Here is a 20017-nt window from a genome sequence, read left to right on the forward strand (position 1 = left end):
TAACATTGAAAGTATATTAACAAAAACATGTTCCTGCAGTAGAATAAAATTTCTCTGTGAAACAATTTACAGTTGAAATTTTTGATTGACCTCACAGTCAGTACCAAACTCCCTTTGGCTAACCAAAAACAGTTTAAATTAGTTAATCTTAAAATTCTTTTTAATTTTTAACAATATTCCCTTGATTTAATTTCATGTAAATTTTCTAAATGTACCAGTATATTCTCATGAAGTTTATTTGGTCTGGTGATTAAAATCTCTAATGTGTTTTGCCACCTCTTTCTCACACTTCTAAGCCTACTTAGTAAAGAATTCTTCTTTCTTTGTCATTGGTGTCAGTGGTGAACACTGAGTTTGGGATTATAAGACCAAGACTAGACCTGGATGACATCAATCATGTGTTAAGGAAAAATAGTAAAAAGAATTTTATTTCAGCTCTGTCTAGATTGTGTTTTAATATGTATTTCTAAAGATTTTCATAAGCCTGGTTGTTACTTGTAGGGGTATTTTGAGAAATCAATAAACTATTTCTTAAAATATCAGTTCTTAAGACCAGCTTTTGGTATAATTCTTATTTTGAATCCTACAGCATAAAAGAAAGCTTTTAAAAATACTTGATTGTGTTTGAATCCCTTTAAAGAAAACAGCTCACAGTGACACTTTCAAGTGATAGAATGTTCAGAAATCCATGCCTTGAAAGTAGAACAATCTTAGTCTCTAGAGAGTTCAGGAAGAACATACCTTGAACTTCAGTCCTTCAACAAGCAGAAAGTTATAATGCAGTTCCAGAGGTAGTTCTTTGCAATGTAAGATCTTTATGGAAAGCTCCTTCCTCCATGCTCCCAACCCCTTATTTTTATCCACCCTTATAAAACAGGAATTGTTATTTTATTATTATTGATAACAATAATATTCAAAATAATAATTATAATGATGACATCTTTTTAGAGTACTTTTCCTCAAAGAACAAAAGACAAACATATCTCATACTCTTTTGTTTCCTCCTGTCCTTCTTGTGAGTTCAGATAGTGTCCCCCTCCCCACTCCTGCCATACTCATTGTCTCTCACAGTTCCCAAATTAGAATGAGAAATTGTGGCCAACATCAATGAGTATCAAGTCAACGTGGCTTTTACACAATTAAAGCGGCTGGTTAGATCTAGACTATGCAAGAGTACTTTTAAAAAATAAGTAAGTTTTCACTTTAAATTTTGAATAAACTTTGTTCTATTAAAACCATGCAATCTCAAATATAATAGGAATATAAAGTCAATATGAATATCAAATATTTTTGAGTTGTACATTTCTTATTTTTAGGATAAACATGTTCTGGCAGTTGTAACTATTGAGAGAATGCTGGAGAGGCTGAAAAAATCTAATGAACTTTTGGAACTCATTCTTAAAGGACTTAATGAATATTTGGAAAAGAAGCGTCTCTTCTTCCCCAGATTCTTTTTCTTGTCTAACGATGAACTTCTTGAGATACTGTCTGAGACTAAAGATCCCACTAGGTAAGTAAGATATACATATATATTATACGTATATAATACACGGCTAAGTTGATTGCCTTTAATTTTCAGAATAATGCAGAACTTAAATATATATGATTTTGTTTATGTAATAACTTTTTTCAAGACTATTCTAAATCATATCAGTAATCAACTTAAATAATTATTAAAAGCATAAGGAATACCATTGAATGATATTTTTCCAAATATGATGAAGCTTGGAGTGGATTTCTCATTTGAGCACATATTGTCTTACAGATTTTTCAGAACCCATCCCTCTTCTACATCCCATGCAGAATAAAAGTCAGCGCCCTCTCAGTGGCTTGCAGTCACCCACGCAGGTGCTCCCCTGTGATCCTTCCTAGTCATCCCCCACTAGCTTTCTTCTTGTTTATTCTGCTACAGTCCTTGCAATTCTCCCATAAAAGGGGCAGCCTCCTCCCTCAGTGTACTGTACTCTTTGCCTAGTATCCTCCTCACCCAAATATCCATAAGACTTCTTTTACCTCCTCTAGATCTTTGTAGAAACCTGCTCAAACATCTGCCATTCAAGAAGGCCTTCCCTGGCCACTTATTTAAAATGGCAACCCCTTCCAGCACTCCCTAGTCACCTTTCTTGATTATCTTCTCTGCCTCATTTTCTTTCAGCATACTTTTTATCATCTGGCTTACTCTATAGTGTGCTTATTTGTTTACTGTTTGCTTTCCTCTAGCAGAACATAAGCTCCATGATGGCTGAGATTTTTGACCTTTTCCCCTTCCCAGCTGATTCCCTATTCCTTAGAAGAGTGTCTGGTTTACATCAGGCAGTGAATAGATATTTGTTAAATTTGTCAGTTTTGTGTCTTGTGCCTTCAAAGTAGGAGACAAGTAATCCAGATAAAAAGATAAATTTAGACTCAGATTTCCATCTGACTTTTTATGCTCTGACCATTTTTTTGCCTGTTTGAAAGATAAATTCAATTGGTCATTTGTAACGTGCCAAGAATGAGGAATTTAGTCAGTTCCATCTGTATTACAATGAATAGACTAAAGTTGGGCACCTTCAAAGTAGTTGATTTACTTAAAGCACTAAGCCTAGTTCATAATTTGCAAGCAGTCTCTGAAGATCCCAGTTGAAATATCTACTTTTTGCGCATTTGAAGATTCTTCAGATTGGTGTTTTATCTGTTGGTCAAGATTGGTTTGGTCCTTGTATTACTTTTAACAGCTCTTGATTCATTGTGTTGGAAACAAAGCCTGATGTAACTCTTATTATAATTGTAATTTTACAAATCTTTTTGTGATTATTCCATTAATGATGATCTCCCACTGGACTGTATAATCCATGCATCTGTGCAGGCAAGAATTATCTTTTTTTTTTTTTTTCTATCAGCGCTTCATCTCTAGCATCTAGCAGGGGCCTCACGCATAGTGCACATTTATGAATTTTGAATGAAGATTGGAATGCAAAGAACACTGATATTAAGGGAATTGCTTTTATTTGGTTAAGTCTCTTAAACATTTTTTTTTCCTGACAGAGTACAACCTCACCTGAAGAAATGTTTTGAAGGAATTGCAAAGGTGGAATTTACAGAAAGTTTGGACATTACTCACATGAAGAGTAGTGAAGGAGAAGTGGTGGAACTCATAGACACCATTTCAACAGCCAAAGCCAGAGGTCAAGTGGAGAAGTGGTTGGTTGAGTTAGAGAGAGTTATGATTAAATCCATCCATAAGGTAGCCAACTGTGTTTATTATTATTTCTAGTAAAGATGATAGAACCTTAATGTGTTATTGATAAATGCACTTTTATTTAGACAAATTGAGTCATGAATTACCAATTCAATTGTAACAGATAGATTGAAGGCAAAGATATGGTTTCTGATACTAATTTTGTAGTGACTCACTTGAAAAGTGGGACAAAATACCATACATACTACAACAAACTTGGGTTTTAGTCATGATTCTGTCTCATTTCTTTTGCTTTCAACGTTAGACACACTTTGGTCTGTATGGTCTGTCTTTAGTCTCGCCTTGGAAGCACCTCTCTACAGTTTCACATCAGTCTCCTTGACATGTATGTTTCTCTGGTGGTTCCTTTTGTTCTGTGAATATATAAAATATGTACCAAAATGTTAGAAAATCATAAGTACTTTCTACAGTTAAACAGTAACTTCATATTTTCCATATCTCAGAAAGCATATTACCACCTCAATCATTTGTAATTATTTTTGTTAGTAGAGAATTTTAAGTCGAGGGAGCAAATAGAGCTTAATTGAGCAGTTAATTATTTTTTTACTATAATGTGGACTTAACATTCATGTTCCTTACCAGGAATAAAAATCATGATTGAGCAGGGAAGCATGAGAGCAAGAATGAGAAGGAAATATGGCATCAAGCCCTAATCAACAACAGTTTTCATGAATTTTTCAGATGCTGTCACACATTATTGAAAAATTCACTGGAATCTAGGTTAATGTACATCATGTGTCTTAATGTTCCTTTCTCTTAAGTATAATTTTAATATCTGCCTGCACTGTATTTTTTCAATAGATGCAAAATCTTTTGGACAGGTTCCCACTTCTCCCTATTATGGATTAAGTAATAATGAATGTCCTTATGCATACTGGTTTCTTTGATTGAATTACTTATTTTCTTATGATAACTTCTCATTTGTAGAATCACTGGGAAAAAGAGGATGAGCTTTCATAGGGCTTGATAAATGTTGACAAGCAGCTTTCCCATTTACGCAGCTATCAGCAGTTAAATGCATTTCACTTCGACCACTACTTAGCAGCATTGAATTGGTTATATGGTTTGTTGATTGATGTATACAGTGGTAACTCATTATTTTAGACATATCTAATACTATTTCACTATTCTTTTAGTTTTGTTTGTCAAAGTACTCAGAGAAAATATTTTGGTTACCATTTCAGAGCATTAAGATGGGGTGGCAAGTAATCGGCTAGGAAATATCTTCCCCAAATGTTCATGTGTAAGTTTGTGTCCATGGGAAAAATGCAAGTGAATGCAATGTAAAATACTACAGATAGGAGCTCTGTGTGTTACTGTGTTGTGCTATATGTATGTGCATGCTTGAAAGGCTACTGCATGCCTAAATTAAGTGAATTTTGTGTCATTTCTAAATAATATAAAATCATGTTCTTGGCACCTTTACCCTTTTATCTTACTGGATTATCATGGGTTTAATACTGCAGTTTGCTGCAGTTTGGCACTTTGCTACTGCCAAAATATGTTATTTTTCATATATGGCATACACAGTTTAATAATATATTTTATATACAATATTATAGAACTTTATGTAATCATATTTCTCCTCATCCAACTATATAGAAATTTGTGATTTAGATTTTAATGCCTCCCTCCTATTCTCTCCACAGTGTCCTTCTAGAACGCATATTTATTCCATCTTTGGCATTTCTCTACTGTACCTTCTATTCTTTACTGTGTTCCTCCCATCTCTCAGTTGCTCCTTTTCACCTGCCCTTTCTGTGGCTTCCTCTGGCCTTTTACATTTTCTTTATTATCAATAGACAACATTGCCCTTCATTTCTATTCAACTCTGTAAATATCCTAGCTAAACTAGAAATCCAGAAAGGTTTGCCTATCCTTATATATTTCTCAGAAAAATGTAATTTTGATAATCTTTTCTGAAATTCAGACATTAACGTGACTATCACCTCATAGATGATACTATTTTTGATTGATACATATAATAGATTGGAATGTTTCCCACTGATGGCTGATAGAAAAAGTGGATCTATGAATTCACTGAAAACATATGTAGTAAAGTACATGACTTAGGCTTCCTGAATTTACAGCTCTCAACTCTCCATGAATGGATTATATATCCACCCTGTCATCATAGCCTTGGGCATCAAACTACAAGACTGAGAGGGAGTGAGGTCTGGAAACACAGGAGGAACTTTAGAGGAATTGTGTAGGGTGCTTGAGTGTGCATGTACAAATATACACATGGCTGAGTGGGGATCTGATTAAGTTCAAAGAAAATAATCTGTGAATTTGACAGATCTCATTTTGGAATTATTTGAACTTATGTTTTGTAATTAAATTGCTTGTGTTTGTTCAGTCCAAATGTACCTAGGACATCTTTGGCTACAACTGGCCAAAGAAATATTTCATATAATGTGGTTCACACAGATAGATTATGTATCAACAAAATAAAATGCTATGTAATATATTTGTTTTGCTCACAGGTGTATGGGAAAACTTGAAATTGTCTAGTTACATGCTTTAAATCTTCATCATTGGCTAAGATGTAAGAAGTTGAGCAGTACAAGATAATCCACTCAGGAATTAGCTCTTCATTTTTTAGCTTGTTCAAGTAAAGTATGAAACTGTTTACCCTTAGCATTTTCTTTTTCAATTAGGTAATTAAAGATGCACTTTTTGCCTATACACAACATGAACGAATTAACTGGGTAAGAGATTGGCCTGGACAGACAGTTCTCTGTGTATCCCAAACCTTTTGGACAACAGAAGTACAAACAGCTATTGCAAAAGGACAAAAGGTAAGCTTTTATTACCCACAGGTTTTGCAGCATTTTTAAAATAGTTATAATTGCCAAAATACAATTATTCTAAAAAAAAATAGATAATCCACTCAAAAAGCTAAGCATACTGGAGCCTTAATCTTTTTATTATATAAATTTTTATGCCTTTAAAAATACAGTAATAATAGGACAAAGAAATGTCCTAAACTCAGAAAGATTAGGAGGAAATACATAATATAATTCTCTTTTATATCTTCAGTAAAACTACCCTATGAAGACAAAAGATATTAATTGACTTATTTTGACTATTTTAATTTTTAGTGTACTCATTTTTAGTAAATAATAATATTTTGAATGATGCTTAATTTTAATTATTCTAACAATAATATATTTAATATTATAATATTAAATAATATTAAAATAATATTAAAAACAGAAGCAGCATTCTTATCCATAAGGTAGGATTCCAAGCAGGTCAACTGTTGGTTGACTGATAGGTCAGTTGGAATTTAGCAATTGCAGATGTTGTTTAAAACCATGAGTTTTTAATGTATTTTTTACATGGAGTTTGGCATTATTGTCTGTAAGGTATTGTTGAGCACTGGTGAGTGCTGGGTTTGAGAGAGGCTCATATCCTCTGTAAGCAGGCGGATCTCATAGAGGAGGGAGCTGAGTGACACATGCTTAGTTCACTCCAATTTACCAACAGGTCACTTATTTCTCCTCTGAGGAAAGGATAAGGGCGTAGGGCAGGAAGTCAGGGATTTTTAGGAAAAAGTCTTCATGGAAACCAGAGCATGGGGAATGAGGGTTTCCCTTAGAGCAGTTAAGCCCTTGGGGATACTCCTGGGCTCTTGGCTGTCTACGTCCATGTTTCTTTTCTCCCCAGTGGGTCCAGAAACTTCATTTTGTCTTTTTACTTTTAAGCTACCACGCAGCCGCCTCCCCACACAAAGGGATTCCTCTGTCACCAGTGTGGGTTACTGGGGGGACATGTAGCCTTCTGGATCTCGCTCCTTGCTTGCTGGCCCCCCAAACCACCATGCCAACTTTCTCATTAATCGCTATGGGAAATAGAGGGAACAAAGCAGCAAATGTGAGCAAGTAAGACAAATTTGTAGGCATCTTCCACATTTCTTCAGATTAAATGTGGTGTTTATTAAACCTCCACCCGTCTGTCAAAATGATATTTTTCTCTGGAACAGGTAGGAGTTGAGGTAGAGAATTTAAGTGTAAACCTTTCATGCTTCTACTTATCTCCCAGGTGTAATTTGTATCTCAAGGGACACACAATTTAGGTCATTCCATTTCAATGTGTCCTCTGCTCAAAGCTATCTGCCTACAATTCTTACCATATTGTTCTTACTATATTTTATACAGATACAAATAGATTTTTTTTTGGCTTACAACAGTATCCACTGATACTGAGATGAGGTTATTTATTCACTCATATATTAGTTTATTCCATTTTATCCCCCTCATGTAATATGGTGCATGTATGGAGCCATTCACAGAGAAAGCCAAAATGAGAATCCATGCCTTGAGTGACTACTACTCCAGGGGGACTCAGCTTCATAGACGTAGATCCTCTAAAGCTGTAATTTAGTGGAACTTAGCAAGCCTTTTTTGCTGTTACTTGCTGGATTGTTCTCTTCTGTTGTGTTTTGTGATGTTTCACATAGCTAAATTTCATGGAATGAAATTAAGCGTTGTATGTGTCCTTAAAAATTAATTCTTTCCTTTTTCCTCTGCTTGTGAATACTCTGCTTCAATATGCCCTTCATCTGCTGTCTGTGTACCTTGTCCCTGTCTGTATCTCATGCATATTCAGTTTGTTTAGGTTCTGTAGCAGCATCAGGAGGGGATGGCCCATGTTTTAGTATTCTAAAGCATTGGTGATTTAAGAAAATTTAATATGTGTTTCTATCATGGGAGGGTAACACATGTTTTAGTATTCTGTGTGTTGATGACTTTTTCCTTAATTAATGTGTGGTTCACATTTGAAACTGATATCTTTGATTCAGTAACTGGAGACTCTTGGCAGCCTCAGAGGAGCCTAGACATTTCCATTCTCTGCAAACAGTCCAAGTTGTCTGGAGCTTGATGCTATGATAGCACCATGTTGTACTGTCCCACTTCCAGAGGACCCATTCCCCTCAGGATCTGTTTCCATTTATTTATTCAAGGAATATTCACAGTGGAACTAGTCAGTATATGAGCTATTACAGGGGCTAAAAATGAATGAAAGAATCACCACTGTCACAGAGCTTGGGTTATTGCAAATATTGATATGATTTTGAGTCAATTTAGCATTGTGTATGTAGAGGGAACTAGGTATGATAAAAATATGATTCCAGACAGGGTTTATTTTGGATGACTATATAAAGTATTGATAGTTACCTTTAGATTCATTAGTTCACTGTACAGAACAGTTTACAATGAATAAAATGTAACAAAAGTGATTCAGTATCATGATTTTTTTCGATCTAGCTTATCTGAATTCTCATTGATTTATTCTAATATAGTCCCTAAAGAACTTAGTTCATCACAGTTTGAAGCTAAATTTTAGTTCTAAATCTGTTTCTCTAGTATAGCTAAATACATTCTGCTAATGTAAATAGTAACAAATTCTTATGGACATATAATTTATACCATCTGGTCCAAACATTAAAAGTTTAATCTTATGCCTTGTGTGGAACTACAGTATGTGAGAACTGGTAAGGATCTCAAAGATCGTGACTTTTACTGATTAGGAAACTAAGATGCCCCACCTGGCGTAGTTTGTGTTCTTAGCAGCAAAACTATTCTTACTAATTTGTGTACTCAATATACTTAAATTCACTAATTGGCTCCAAGAATTTAAACACTTGGGGTTATTTAAACATAGGTGGGACAGAATTTTATTTTTCACTACTTATGAAGCAAATTAATAGCAATTAATTATGAAAATGATATAAATGGAATAGTGTTCAAGCACCAAACTTTTGAAAAAATGACTTCCTAAAAAAAAGGATAAAATATTTCAAGGAGTAATAAAAGTGACCCTTAAAGAAACAAGTCTCCAACTCTATCCTTTAAGCTTTTCTCATCCTTGGAAATCCTCATTTTTAGTTTCATTGCTACCACTTAACCTGGTCCTAAAGGAGTGAAATAAACTCATTGGTGCACAATGCTTATTAAATATTAGAGTGGGGAAAATTAACCACATCAGCCTGCTGGAGCATATTTACACTTCCCTTAGGCACAGCAGTTTTCATTGATTTTAATTTGATTTTCCTAAGCCCTCTTCTCTTTTTCAAAAACTAATCAGATTTACCCACCAGAAAAGAGACCCCTCCCAAAAGAGCCTGATCCTTAGAACTGGCCTTAGCTCACCATAAACTAAAATGTTAGATGTTTTGTTTTTTAGGATCTTTACATTTCAAGTGGCACAAATCCTACTCAGAAGCTCACACAGGAGTACTAGAAGGATTTATGAGATCTAAGGTAGAGCATTTGGAATCAGGATCTCAGGGCTTCATCACTGCTGCAGTCTCTCTTTTGTTGTCTATTTTTCATCTCTACTGAAATGGCCATCTCTACTGACCATCTCTACTGGTCTCTGTCAGTCTTTTTTCTGCAGTGGGGTGAAGGCTTTCAGTAGCTTCGCATTGGCATTCTGAGAGCCTCCCAAGCCTAGTGAAAAGCACTTTTCTTCCCATCTGTATAGCAGTCCCTGGAAAGAACTGTGATTGGCTCTGGTTGGGTCACACATACCCTCCTTCATGTTGCCTTGGAGATGGGGCAATATGATTGACAGCTCACAAAACCACAGAGCATACAAGAGTGGAAATGGAAAGGAGGGGATGTTGGGTAGGCACAAACCATGTATGTCAACTATGTCTGGCCTGATTGAGCTTGTTCACCTAATACTTTTGTAGTAAAAAAAATTTTTTGATTATTTTTAAGTTATGTCATATGGAAAATTATAATAAAAATGTAGAAAATACTCTATACATGCTAGGTCAAAAATTTTTTGTTCAAACGGATTCTGATCACACTGAGTAATTATATCTTATTTTCTTTCAGTCTCTTGAGCAATACTTGGAAAAGCGTAACAAACAAATTGATGATATTGTCACCTTGGTTCGTGGCAAATTGTCCAAGCAGAATCGTGTTACTCTGGGAGCCCTTGTGGTGCTGGATGTCCATGCTAGAGATGTTCTCACAGCACTTGTGAAAAAGAAAGTTAGTGATGACTCTGACTTTGAATGGTTAAGTCAGCTTAGGTACTATTGGCAAGTAAGTAACATCACTGAATGTTATTACTCAGCAATTTCAGCTCACAGGTATATAATTTGTGCTTGCTAGCTCACATGAGAAATAGTATCAGTAATATAGGATTTTTCTTGCTGATGGCTGACTATACCTAAACAAGCATTCTCCAGATTGAAGATTAAGGCAGCCAAAAACTATATGTCAAGTGTTTGAAAACTGTGTTTATATCTATATCCAAATGTATAGTTACATAGAAATACATATACATATATAGATGCACACAAACTATGAGTAATTATAAAAAGTTACTCATTTGAAATTAGTCATTATGCTTGCTGAATTCGTAAAATGTTGAAACTAATCAGTTTATAAGTGTGTTCTTAGATTCCTGATGCACCTAAAGAGTGTACAAATCAGACTGTTTTAGTCTGATTTAGTCATTAAACTTTCCTCTTGTTGATCAATTGAACTAACCAGAAACATGATCTGGAGGAAGGATTTTTTTTTTTTTTTTTTTTTTTTGCGGTACGCGGGCCTCTCACTGTCGTGGCTTCTCCCGTTGCGGAGCACAGCCTCCAGACACGCAGGCTCAGTGGCCATGGCTCACGGGCCCAGCCACTCTGCGGCATGTGGGATCTTCCTGGACTGGGACACGAACCCGTGTCCCCTGCATCGGCAGGCAGACTCCCAACCACTGCACCACCAGGGAACCCCTGGAGGAAGGTTTTTATCAGGGGATCTATGTAGTTGGTGACGTCAGTAACCATCATGAAGGCAGGAGGAGCAGGAACAGTGCAGTGAACAAGGCTGGCCCTGCTGAGAATGGGAAGAGAGAGCTGAGGATTGGAGATAGAGACTCAGAAGTTCTCATCATATTCACTTTTGTGAAAGGCTTTGGGAGGTGTGGAGTGGGAAGAGAAGAATTACAAGAACCAGAACCCTGGAAAACCATATGAGGCTGTGAGTACAGTGGTTAGGAGCTCAGACTGTAGACTGATTGTTTCAAATGCTACATCCTCCTCTTACCAGTTGTGTGACTTGGGCAAGTTACTTACTCTCTTCAGGCACCAGCTTCCTTATCTATAAAATGGTGATGATGATAATACTCTCTCTACAGTGAAAACAAGTTGAACAAATGATTGAAAATATAGGAGAATAATGAACTATCAAAAAGAGTAAGAAAACAATCCAATTTACAGTTGCTCAAAAAGAATAAAATAACCTAGGAATAAATTTACCCAAGAAGATGAAAGACCTATAAACTGAAAACTATAAGACACTGCTGAAAGAAATTGAAGAAGACAGAAATAAATGGAAAGATCTGTGTTCATGGATTGGAAGAATCAACATTGTTAAAATGTCCATACTACCCAAAGCAATCTACAGACTTAATGCAATTTCTATCAAAATTCCAATGGCATTTTTCACAAAAATAGAACAAGCAATCCTAATATTTTTTTATGGAAACAAAAAAGACCCCAAATAGCCAAAAAGCAGTCTTGAGAAAGAAGAACAAAGCTGGAGGCATCACACTCCCTGATTTCAAATTATACTACCAAAGCTAAAGTAATCAAACCTGTATGGTATTGGCATAAAAACAGACACATAGATCATTGGAACAGAATAAAGAGTCCAGAAATAAGCATACACATATATGGTCAATTACTTTACAACAAAGGAGCCAAGAATATAAATGGGGAAAGACATTTAATAAATGGTGTTGGGAAAACTGGACAGCCATATGCAAAAGAATGAAATTGGATCACTGTCTTACATCATACCCCCAAATTAACTCAAAATGGATTAAAGACTTGAGTGTAAGACTTGAAACCATAAAACTCCAAGAAAACATAGGTGGTAAGCTCCTTTACATTGGTCTTGGTGATTTTTTGAATTTGACACCAAAAGCAAAGGCAGCAAAAGCAAAAATAAACAAGTGGGACTATATCAAGCTTCTGCACATCAAAGTAAAGCATCAACAAAATGAGAAGGCAACCTACTGAATAGGAGAAAATATTTTCAAATTATATATCTGTTAAGAGGTTAAATCCAAAATAGATAAGGAACAGATGCAACTCAATAGCAAAAAAAAAATCTGATCAAAAAATGGGCAGAAGCAGTCGCATAGCCCAGGGAGATCAGCTCTGTGCTTTGTGACCACCTAGAGGGGTGGGATAGGGAGGGTGGGAGGGAGACATAAGAGGAAGGAGATATGGGGGTATATGTATATTATAGCTGATTCACTTTGTTATAAAGCAGAAACTCACACACCATTGTAAAGCAATTATACTCCAATAAATATGTTAAATAAATAAATAAATAAATCACCCCTTGGACACTTAAAAAAAATAAATAAAAAATGGGCAGAGAATCTAGATAGTTTTCTAAAGAAGACATACAGATGGCCAACAGGCACATGAAAAGATGCTCAACATCACTAATTGTCAGGAAAATGCAAATCAGAGCAACAGTGGGATATCATCTCACACCTGGTAGAATGGCTGTTCTCAAAAAGACAAGAGGTAACAAATCTTGGCAAGGATTTGGAAAAAAGGGAACCCTCATGTACTTTTGGTGGGAATGTAAATTGGTGCAGCCACTATGGAAAACAGTATGGAGACTCCTCAAAAAAAACTTTAAAAATAGAACTACCATATGATCCAGCAATTCCTCTTCTGGGTATTTATCTGAAGAAAACAGAAACACTTAACTCAAAAAGGTATATGCACACCCATGTTAATTGCATTATTCTTTACAACAGCCAAGATATGGAAACAAACTAAATGTTCATTGGTGGATGAATGGTTAAAGAAGATGTGAGAGAGATATATATATATGTAATAGAATACTACTCAGCCATAAAAAATGAAATATTGACATTTACAGCAGCATGAATGGGCCTTGAAGGAATTATACTAAGTGAAATAAGTCAGAGAAAGACAAATACCATGTGATCTCACTTATATGTGGAGTCTAAAAAACAAAATAAAATAAAATAAAAATGAACAAGCTGATAGATACAGAGAACAGATTGGGGGTTGCCTGGGGGTGAGGGTAGGGAAGGTGAGAGAAATGGGTGAAAGGAGTCAAAAGGTCCAAACTTCCAGTCATAAAATAAGTAATTCATGGGGATGTAATATACAGCATGGCAACTGTAGTTAATAATACTATATTGCATGCTTGAAAGTTGCTAAAAGTAGGTCTTAAAAGTTCTCACAAGGAAAAAATTCTAACTATGTATAGTGAAGGATGTTGACTTATTATGGTGATCATTTTGCAATAAAGATGAATATGGAATCATTATGTTGTATCCTAAAACTAATATAATGTTGTATGTCAATTACACCTTAATAAAATAGTGTTAGCAAGTTTAAAAAAAGAAAATATAAGAGAGGTAAAGAATAAATACATTTTCCAAAGTTGTTCTATGGGGAAAATTGAAGCCAGTGACTTCAATTACTAATCCAAGGAAATTAGATGTTGAATTCTTCTACTGAATTAAGTGATGTCTGAAAAGTGAAATTTAAAGGTGTTTACAACATGACTATTATTTAAGAGCTTGAGGTTTCATATTATTTAAATTTTTATTATTTAAGCTAACTTCATTTTATCTGATTTGTACTAGGAAAATCATTTAGAAACAAAGATGATCAATGCTGGTTTACGATACGGATATGAATATCTGGGTAATTCTCCTAGGCTGGTGATTACTCCACTCACTGACAGGTGTTACAGGTAAACTCATTAATTTAAAGATCTAATTGGAACAATTTTCACTCACTCCTAAATCACTCAATTTTTTAAGCACCAAATGTATTCTCTGTTATCTTTGCCTAGACCCTTAATTCTTGTCTCAACATGACCTTCAGTTGCTTTCTCTGCTGGCGTCTTCCTCTCAGCTCTAGAGCTCTAAGTATTATCAGGCGTTTCTGTTATTTTTTTACTTTGTTCATTTCTACTTTCTTGAAACTTCTGACTCTTCTTTTTGGATCATTTGAGACATCCTTCTTCCTTCCCCAAGGAATTTTCCAGAATTCTGTTTTCATGTATTGTTTTGTCTCATGTGTCATGGTTTCCTGAATGTCCTCATCCATTCTTAGGCTTTAACAGCCTACATCCTGAAGATCCCCAAACCTGTACTGCCAGCCAAAGTCTCTCTCCTGTTAAGTTTCTCCACACACATGCCTGCTGGATATCTCCATCAGATATCTCATAGGTATTTACATGTACATTGTTTTTTATTGTCCTTCTGAATAATAAAAGACCTTTATTTTTAACTCCAAGGTCCCATCTCCCATATTCCAAATTATTGTCAAATACTAAATTAAACTTTGTTTTTTCATTTTCTCCCAACTGTAACTAGTTTATTGACAAAACCAGTCTTAGGATGCAAGCAGAAAGCAATTTTGTTCTTTTTTATTGCCATTCTTTTAAACTTGCTCTATCAAATATTTTCCCCATTTCTGGATGAAATCTAGGGTAGATTCCCTACTCTTTCTGGCAACTTTAATATGTTAATGAATAGTGTTATTATTTTCAGGTACTAAAAGTCCATTTAGGTCTAAAATTAAAGTTACTATTTTTCAACCAGTTTAAAACACCCCTTCCCCTCCAGCTCGAGCTTGACTCAAGCTCATGGCCTGCATTTGGGAAGGTAAATGTGGTCAGTCTTTTGTCATTTTTGTCCCTGTCCTTTGCATTCATCCCTCAATAGCTCATCTTTTAGCTCCTCTAGTGTTGGGGGTTGATGGAGGAGAGGAGAAGGAAAGGGAGAGGTAGGTTTATAGGTGCCAGGTGTCTTGGGTGACAACTATCTCCTGGCTGTTTAGTGCCTTCCTTGATGGCACAAGTCTAGATGTACCAGATCTCCCAGGGGATGTTTATGTGGGTTCTATGGGAGCCTGCAGTCACCTGCTTCTCCCACCTGCGGAAAATGCCTTCTCTGACTGGCTGCTGGTGACTTTTGCTTCAGCCTCTGCTGAGGTCCACCACACACTGACCCTCTTCCTGGGGTCTCCTGTGATTCTACATGGGCCTCCTGCACAGGGTCCCATTCAGTTTGACTCAAATCTGGTTCCCTTCCAGTGGGATCTAGATCTGGCCAGATGATACACACATTTGTTTTGCCATCAGTAAGAGTGGATCTTTCTTACTGTCCCTGTTTTCTCCTACTCTGCCATCAGGAGAAGCTGCAGGCATTCTCTTGACTTTAAATACTTTAAAGCTCTCAGCTTGGAGTTTTAGTCAAAATTGTAACACAGAACGATCTGTGTTTATATACTGTTACACATTTTTTTAGAACTAATATTTATGTAGGCTTACCAAAAATTTTATCATTGTCTTTACTTGCCATTGCTTCTTTCTTTGTCTGATTTCTGGTTTAATTTTTCTCCTTACTAGGCAATAGCTTTTAGTAATTGTTCAAGTGAGGCTCTGCAAGTAGTGAGCTATACCAGTATTTATGTAAAATTGCCTCTTTCTCTTCTTCTTCTTCTCTTTTTTTTTTCTTTTAGTCTTCACTAGATTATTAAATGATAAATTAGTTAGGTATAAAACTGTAGATGAACAGTAATTTTCCCTCAGCTCTCCAAAGATATTATTCTATTGGCATTCATCACTCCTGCTGAGTATTCTGTTATTCTAATTATTATTCCTTTATAGGTAATTTTCTCCATTGTAGTTTCTAAGGTTTTCTCTTTATTGTTGATGTTCACTGGATGTTACTAGATGTGGATGAGTTTTTATTTATCCTACTTGGGACTTTTTCAATTAATATCTTTAATTCTGGGAAATTCTTAGCCATTGTTTTTTGAATTTTGCCTTTTCCCCATTCTCTTCCTTCTTCCTTCTATGTCTTAAACTTTTCTTCTAGTTGACTTCTCTCCCTGGGTGATTTCCTCATATTTATCTTCTAGTGCATAATTCTGTTTCTTTAGGTTTTCTCTGCTATTTATTCTGTTCACTGAGTTTTCAAAAGTTCAGTGATTCTATTTTTCATTGCTAGATTCCAAGTTGCCTCTCTTATGAAATTGGCTTCTGTTTTTCCCCACAATTTTCTGATGTGTATTGCTTTTTATTTAAAATCTTATTTTAAAAAAATCAATAGGATACCAAAGAAGGCAGAGTGCCATATGTGCAGTAACCCTCCCAGACCATTGTCCAACTGCTTTTGTCACTGCAAGTCTGATTCTTAATTCTGATCTCTCTTTCCAGTTTTAGCTGTGAGCTAAATTTAGTAGAGGTTGTTTCCCCGTGTAGTCTTAACATTTTCTCAGCTGTGGAGGTGTCCATGTGGAGCAGTTTTACATTTATCTCTGTGGAGGGCTCTAGGGTTTTCAGAACAAAATTTTAATGTTAATTTCTCATTTTGGGTTCATGTGCCCATCAGTAATGGAAACTGGATCCCACCCTCCGTGAAATGTAGATTTCTCATTGGGCACTGTATGAAGGGTAAGCTTCCTGTCTCTTCCTTAGTTGATTCTTCTTTGTCTCTTGAGTAGGTTGCTGGAGTAATTTTAGTTCCCATTTACACACAAGGCAGCCTTTCAAGTCTTCTAGCTTTAAATAGTGAATCCATTCCAGCTCCTCAGCTTGCTCAGTTCTAAGGATTTATTTTCTATGTGGGTATAAATACACTTGTGTTTATATGCAAATTCCTAACCAATGTGCACCTCTACAGCTTTAGCACCTAATTACTTTTCCAGCTATGCATTCCCTCTTCATTGATAATTTCCTTTTCATTCGTTCAAAAATGGCTATATATTTCTAAAGTTGTTATATTTTTCTTTTATGTAGCATTTCCATATGCTTGCAGTAGGGGGATTGGGTGACTCAGGGTCAGCTGAATTCTCCGTATTGACCAGAAATCAGCACTGAATTTCAAACTGAATTTGTTCTGCTTTTGTCATATATGCAGCTATTCAGAAGTAAAACATAATAACAGACAAAAGTAATGCTCAAAGATTTTCACAGACTAGTAGGAAGGAAGGAATTATTGATGAGGAAGTGGAAAATTTGGCTCTCAGCTTAAATTCTTCCTCTTTTCAGAATGTATATAAAAATCACATTATTCAACAAAGATTGTTTATTATATTTCAGAACCTTATTTGGAGCCCTTCATCTGCACCTTGGAGGAGCACCTGAGGGGCCAGCTGGAACTGGAAAGACTGAAACTACAAAAGATTTAGCCAAAGCTGTAGCCAAACAATGTGTTGTTTTCAACTGTTCTGATGGGTTGGATTATCTGGCTTTAGGAAAATTCTTTAAGGTTTGAGTTGACTCGTCATTTGCGATATGATAACTTCTCAGAGAGGCTATTCATAATGAAACATAACTTGATGCAAATAAAAGATTTACTGTAGTTTAAGCAAAGTTAAAAGTATTATCTCAGTAATTCTCGAGAGAAGTAGGGTTATATCAAAAGCTTATTTGAGAAGGAGCTCTACCTACAGTCCTTGCTATAATGGGTCAGTATTACTGATAGAAATGAATGAGTGGTGTCCCTCCAGTATACTGGACAGCTAAAAGTTTGAGAACCACTGCATCATGTAAAAATTGTGGTATCTAAAAACTTCTTTGTCCGGTAGATCTTGTTATTAACAAGTTAATATTAACAAGTTCATTAATCATTAACAAGTTCAATGATTTACTTTTATAGACACATTCTAATTAATCTTTTTGGTGAACCTGAAATCTTTCTTTTGTTTTTTTGTTAATCTTTTTGGTGAACTTGAAATCCTTCTTTTGTTTTTTCTTATTCTGAGTCAGATTCCCACTCTTATGAGTCTGTAAGATTGCAAAAAGGGGAGTTAAAAGTATAAAGTCCCTAAGTTCATTGGTGTAACCTATGGACATCTGATCATTTTAGTGCTTTGTTGCTACAGCCTGTTATTCCTTAAAATATTAGGTGGTACAATTGAACACAAAATTATCCATGTGGGATTATGGGCTCTACTTATTTATTTGATTTCTATTTTTCTATGCTTTTCAAAGTACATTTTAAAGATTCTGTAATCTTTTTCAAAAGTATCTCCAGAAAAAGTTAATGTTAAAAAAAAATACACAAACTAACAATATAACAACCCTACCCCATACAGTAAACTATTCCTCCCTGAAGTATGGCCTAGTCATTTTATAATAGATTTGGAGCATAAAAAGTCTCTACATTTGTGATGCTGAAATAATTAGAATAAAAGAAAAGAAAATATTATAATGAATAAACTATGAAGAAAACATTTGAGTGACCAGTAACTATTTTAATCATCCTCTATCATGATATACAACCTTGTAATGACTGAAGAAATAAACAGCAAATCTAAAAGAGTCTATGTGTAGTTTGAATAGCCACTATATTCCTAAATGTTTAAAGAAAAGTCTGGTATGTGCTAAGTTTTCAAATCTATATAATGATATTCTTAATTCTTTGATATAGATTCATATAATATTAAATTTGATTATTGATAAGTATTGATCATATGGACACTTTGTGTTAGGATCATGCTGAATAATGGGGGTACAAAATAAAAAAGACATAGGTCTTACTATTAAGAACCTCACAATCTGTATAACTGTTTGAACATGTGACTTCATAAGCATTCTGTTCTGTGATTTCTAATCCTTTTATTTTATCGTGTATTAGATTTCTAAGTCATAGAGTCTTCTCTAAATAATGAAAATGTACTACTCTTTGATTGCATGCCATTCATGTTTAATCCAGTGTGTTTCAATAGATCGAACTGTACACAAATCCAAGGTCAGCCACTATTATATGTATGGCATTGTACTAATTATTGATACTTAACATCTTATGTGATGTAACCTTAGTTTCCTTGCATAAAAGATATATACAAAGTGCCATGCATCATGCCTGGAATATACTAGGTACTCAGTGAAACACATATACATACATATGCAATCTATAGAATGTAAATTCAATGAATATTTTTGCATTGATTTTTTAAAGTTAGTCCACATTTGGACTCAGCTACTCAAGCTTGATTTTCCAGTTTTTCCTTATGACCAAATGGCACATACTTATGAGGTATCTGTGAGTTAGAACTGCAAGCTAGTGCCTCAAACAGTGTTAGTTGGTCCTTAAGGTGCTCAGGCCAGAGAGTAGTCTCATTGGCAACAGAAATCATCTTATTTAAAGGATTATTACAATCCATTCTATGGAGTCCATAAGGAAAATGCAAATAAAATCAGCTTGTAAATAAAAAGTAAGAAAGGCTATGAAATTACAGATCTACATCTAAATGCCAAAAGATATACACAGAAAGTAAAAAAAAAAAAAAAAATCAATTGGAAAATTGTCCAGTTGATTGAACTCTTTATTCATGCAGAATAATGAATTGGTAATAAAAGAATAAGCCGTCTTTAAAGCTTTAAAGATAAAAGTGAATAAGCAATTTCCTTGATAGGATATTAAATCCGCGAAAAGATGAGGTGAAAATACAACATTTCAATGTAGTATTCAATCAGATAAAATTGAAAAATTTCATTGATCTTTTCTCCCAGGGACTGTTATCTTGTGGAGCCTGGGCTTGCTTTGATGAGTTTAACAGAATTGATTTGGAAGTACTGTCTGTGGTTGCTCAACAAATTCTTACTCTCCAAAGAGGTAATGGACTAGTTTATCTCTGCATTGTGTGAAAACAGTAGAAATATAGGAGGTAATGAATGGCATGGGTCCCATTTATATGTGGAATTGCTAAGTCATTTCATTCTTGATTACTCA

The 20017-nt window shown here is 35.1% G+C and overlaps 1 protein-coding gene across 1 annotated transcript in view; it reads left to right on the forward strand.

Moving 5' to 3' along the window:
• DNAH7 (dynein axonemal heavy chain 7) overlaps positions 1-20017 on the forward strand; it is a gene marked incomplete at its 5' end in the record, with an annotated part of 238622 nt that overhangs the window by 74280 nt on the left and 144325 nt on the right. The window contains 7 exons of the mRNA XM_079710686.1: positions 1317-1510; positions 3028-3226; positions 5902-6042; positions 10093-10305; positions 13907-14016; positions 17380-17548; positions 19798-19900. Of these exons, the coding sequence (XP_079566812.1) occupies positions 1317-1510; positions 3028-3226; positions 5902-6042; positions 10093-10305; positions 13907-14016; positions 17380-17548; positions 19798-19900 (1129 nt within the window). The remainder of the gene's footprint in view (positions 1-1316; positions 1511-3027; positions 3227-5901; positions 6043-10092; positions 10306-13906; positions 14017-17379; positions 17549-19797; positions 19901-20017) is intronic.

Source organism: Hyperoodon ampullatus (genome assembly GCF_949752795.1).
Source record: "Hyperoodon ampullatus genome assembly, chromosome: 8".
Classification (NCBI taxonomy): Eukaryota; Metazoa; Chordata; class Mammalia; order Artiodactyla; family Ziphiidae; genus Hyperoodon; species Hyperoodon ampullatus.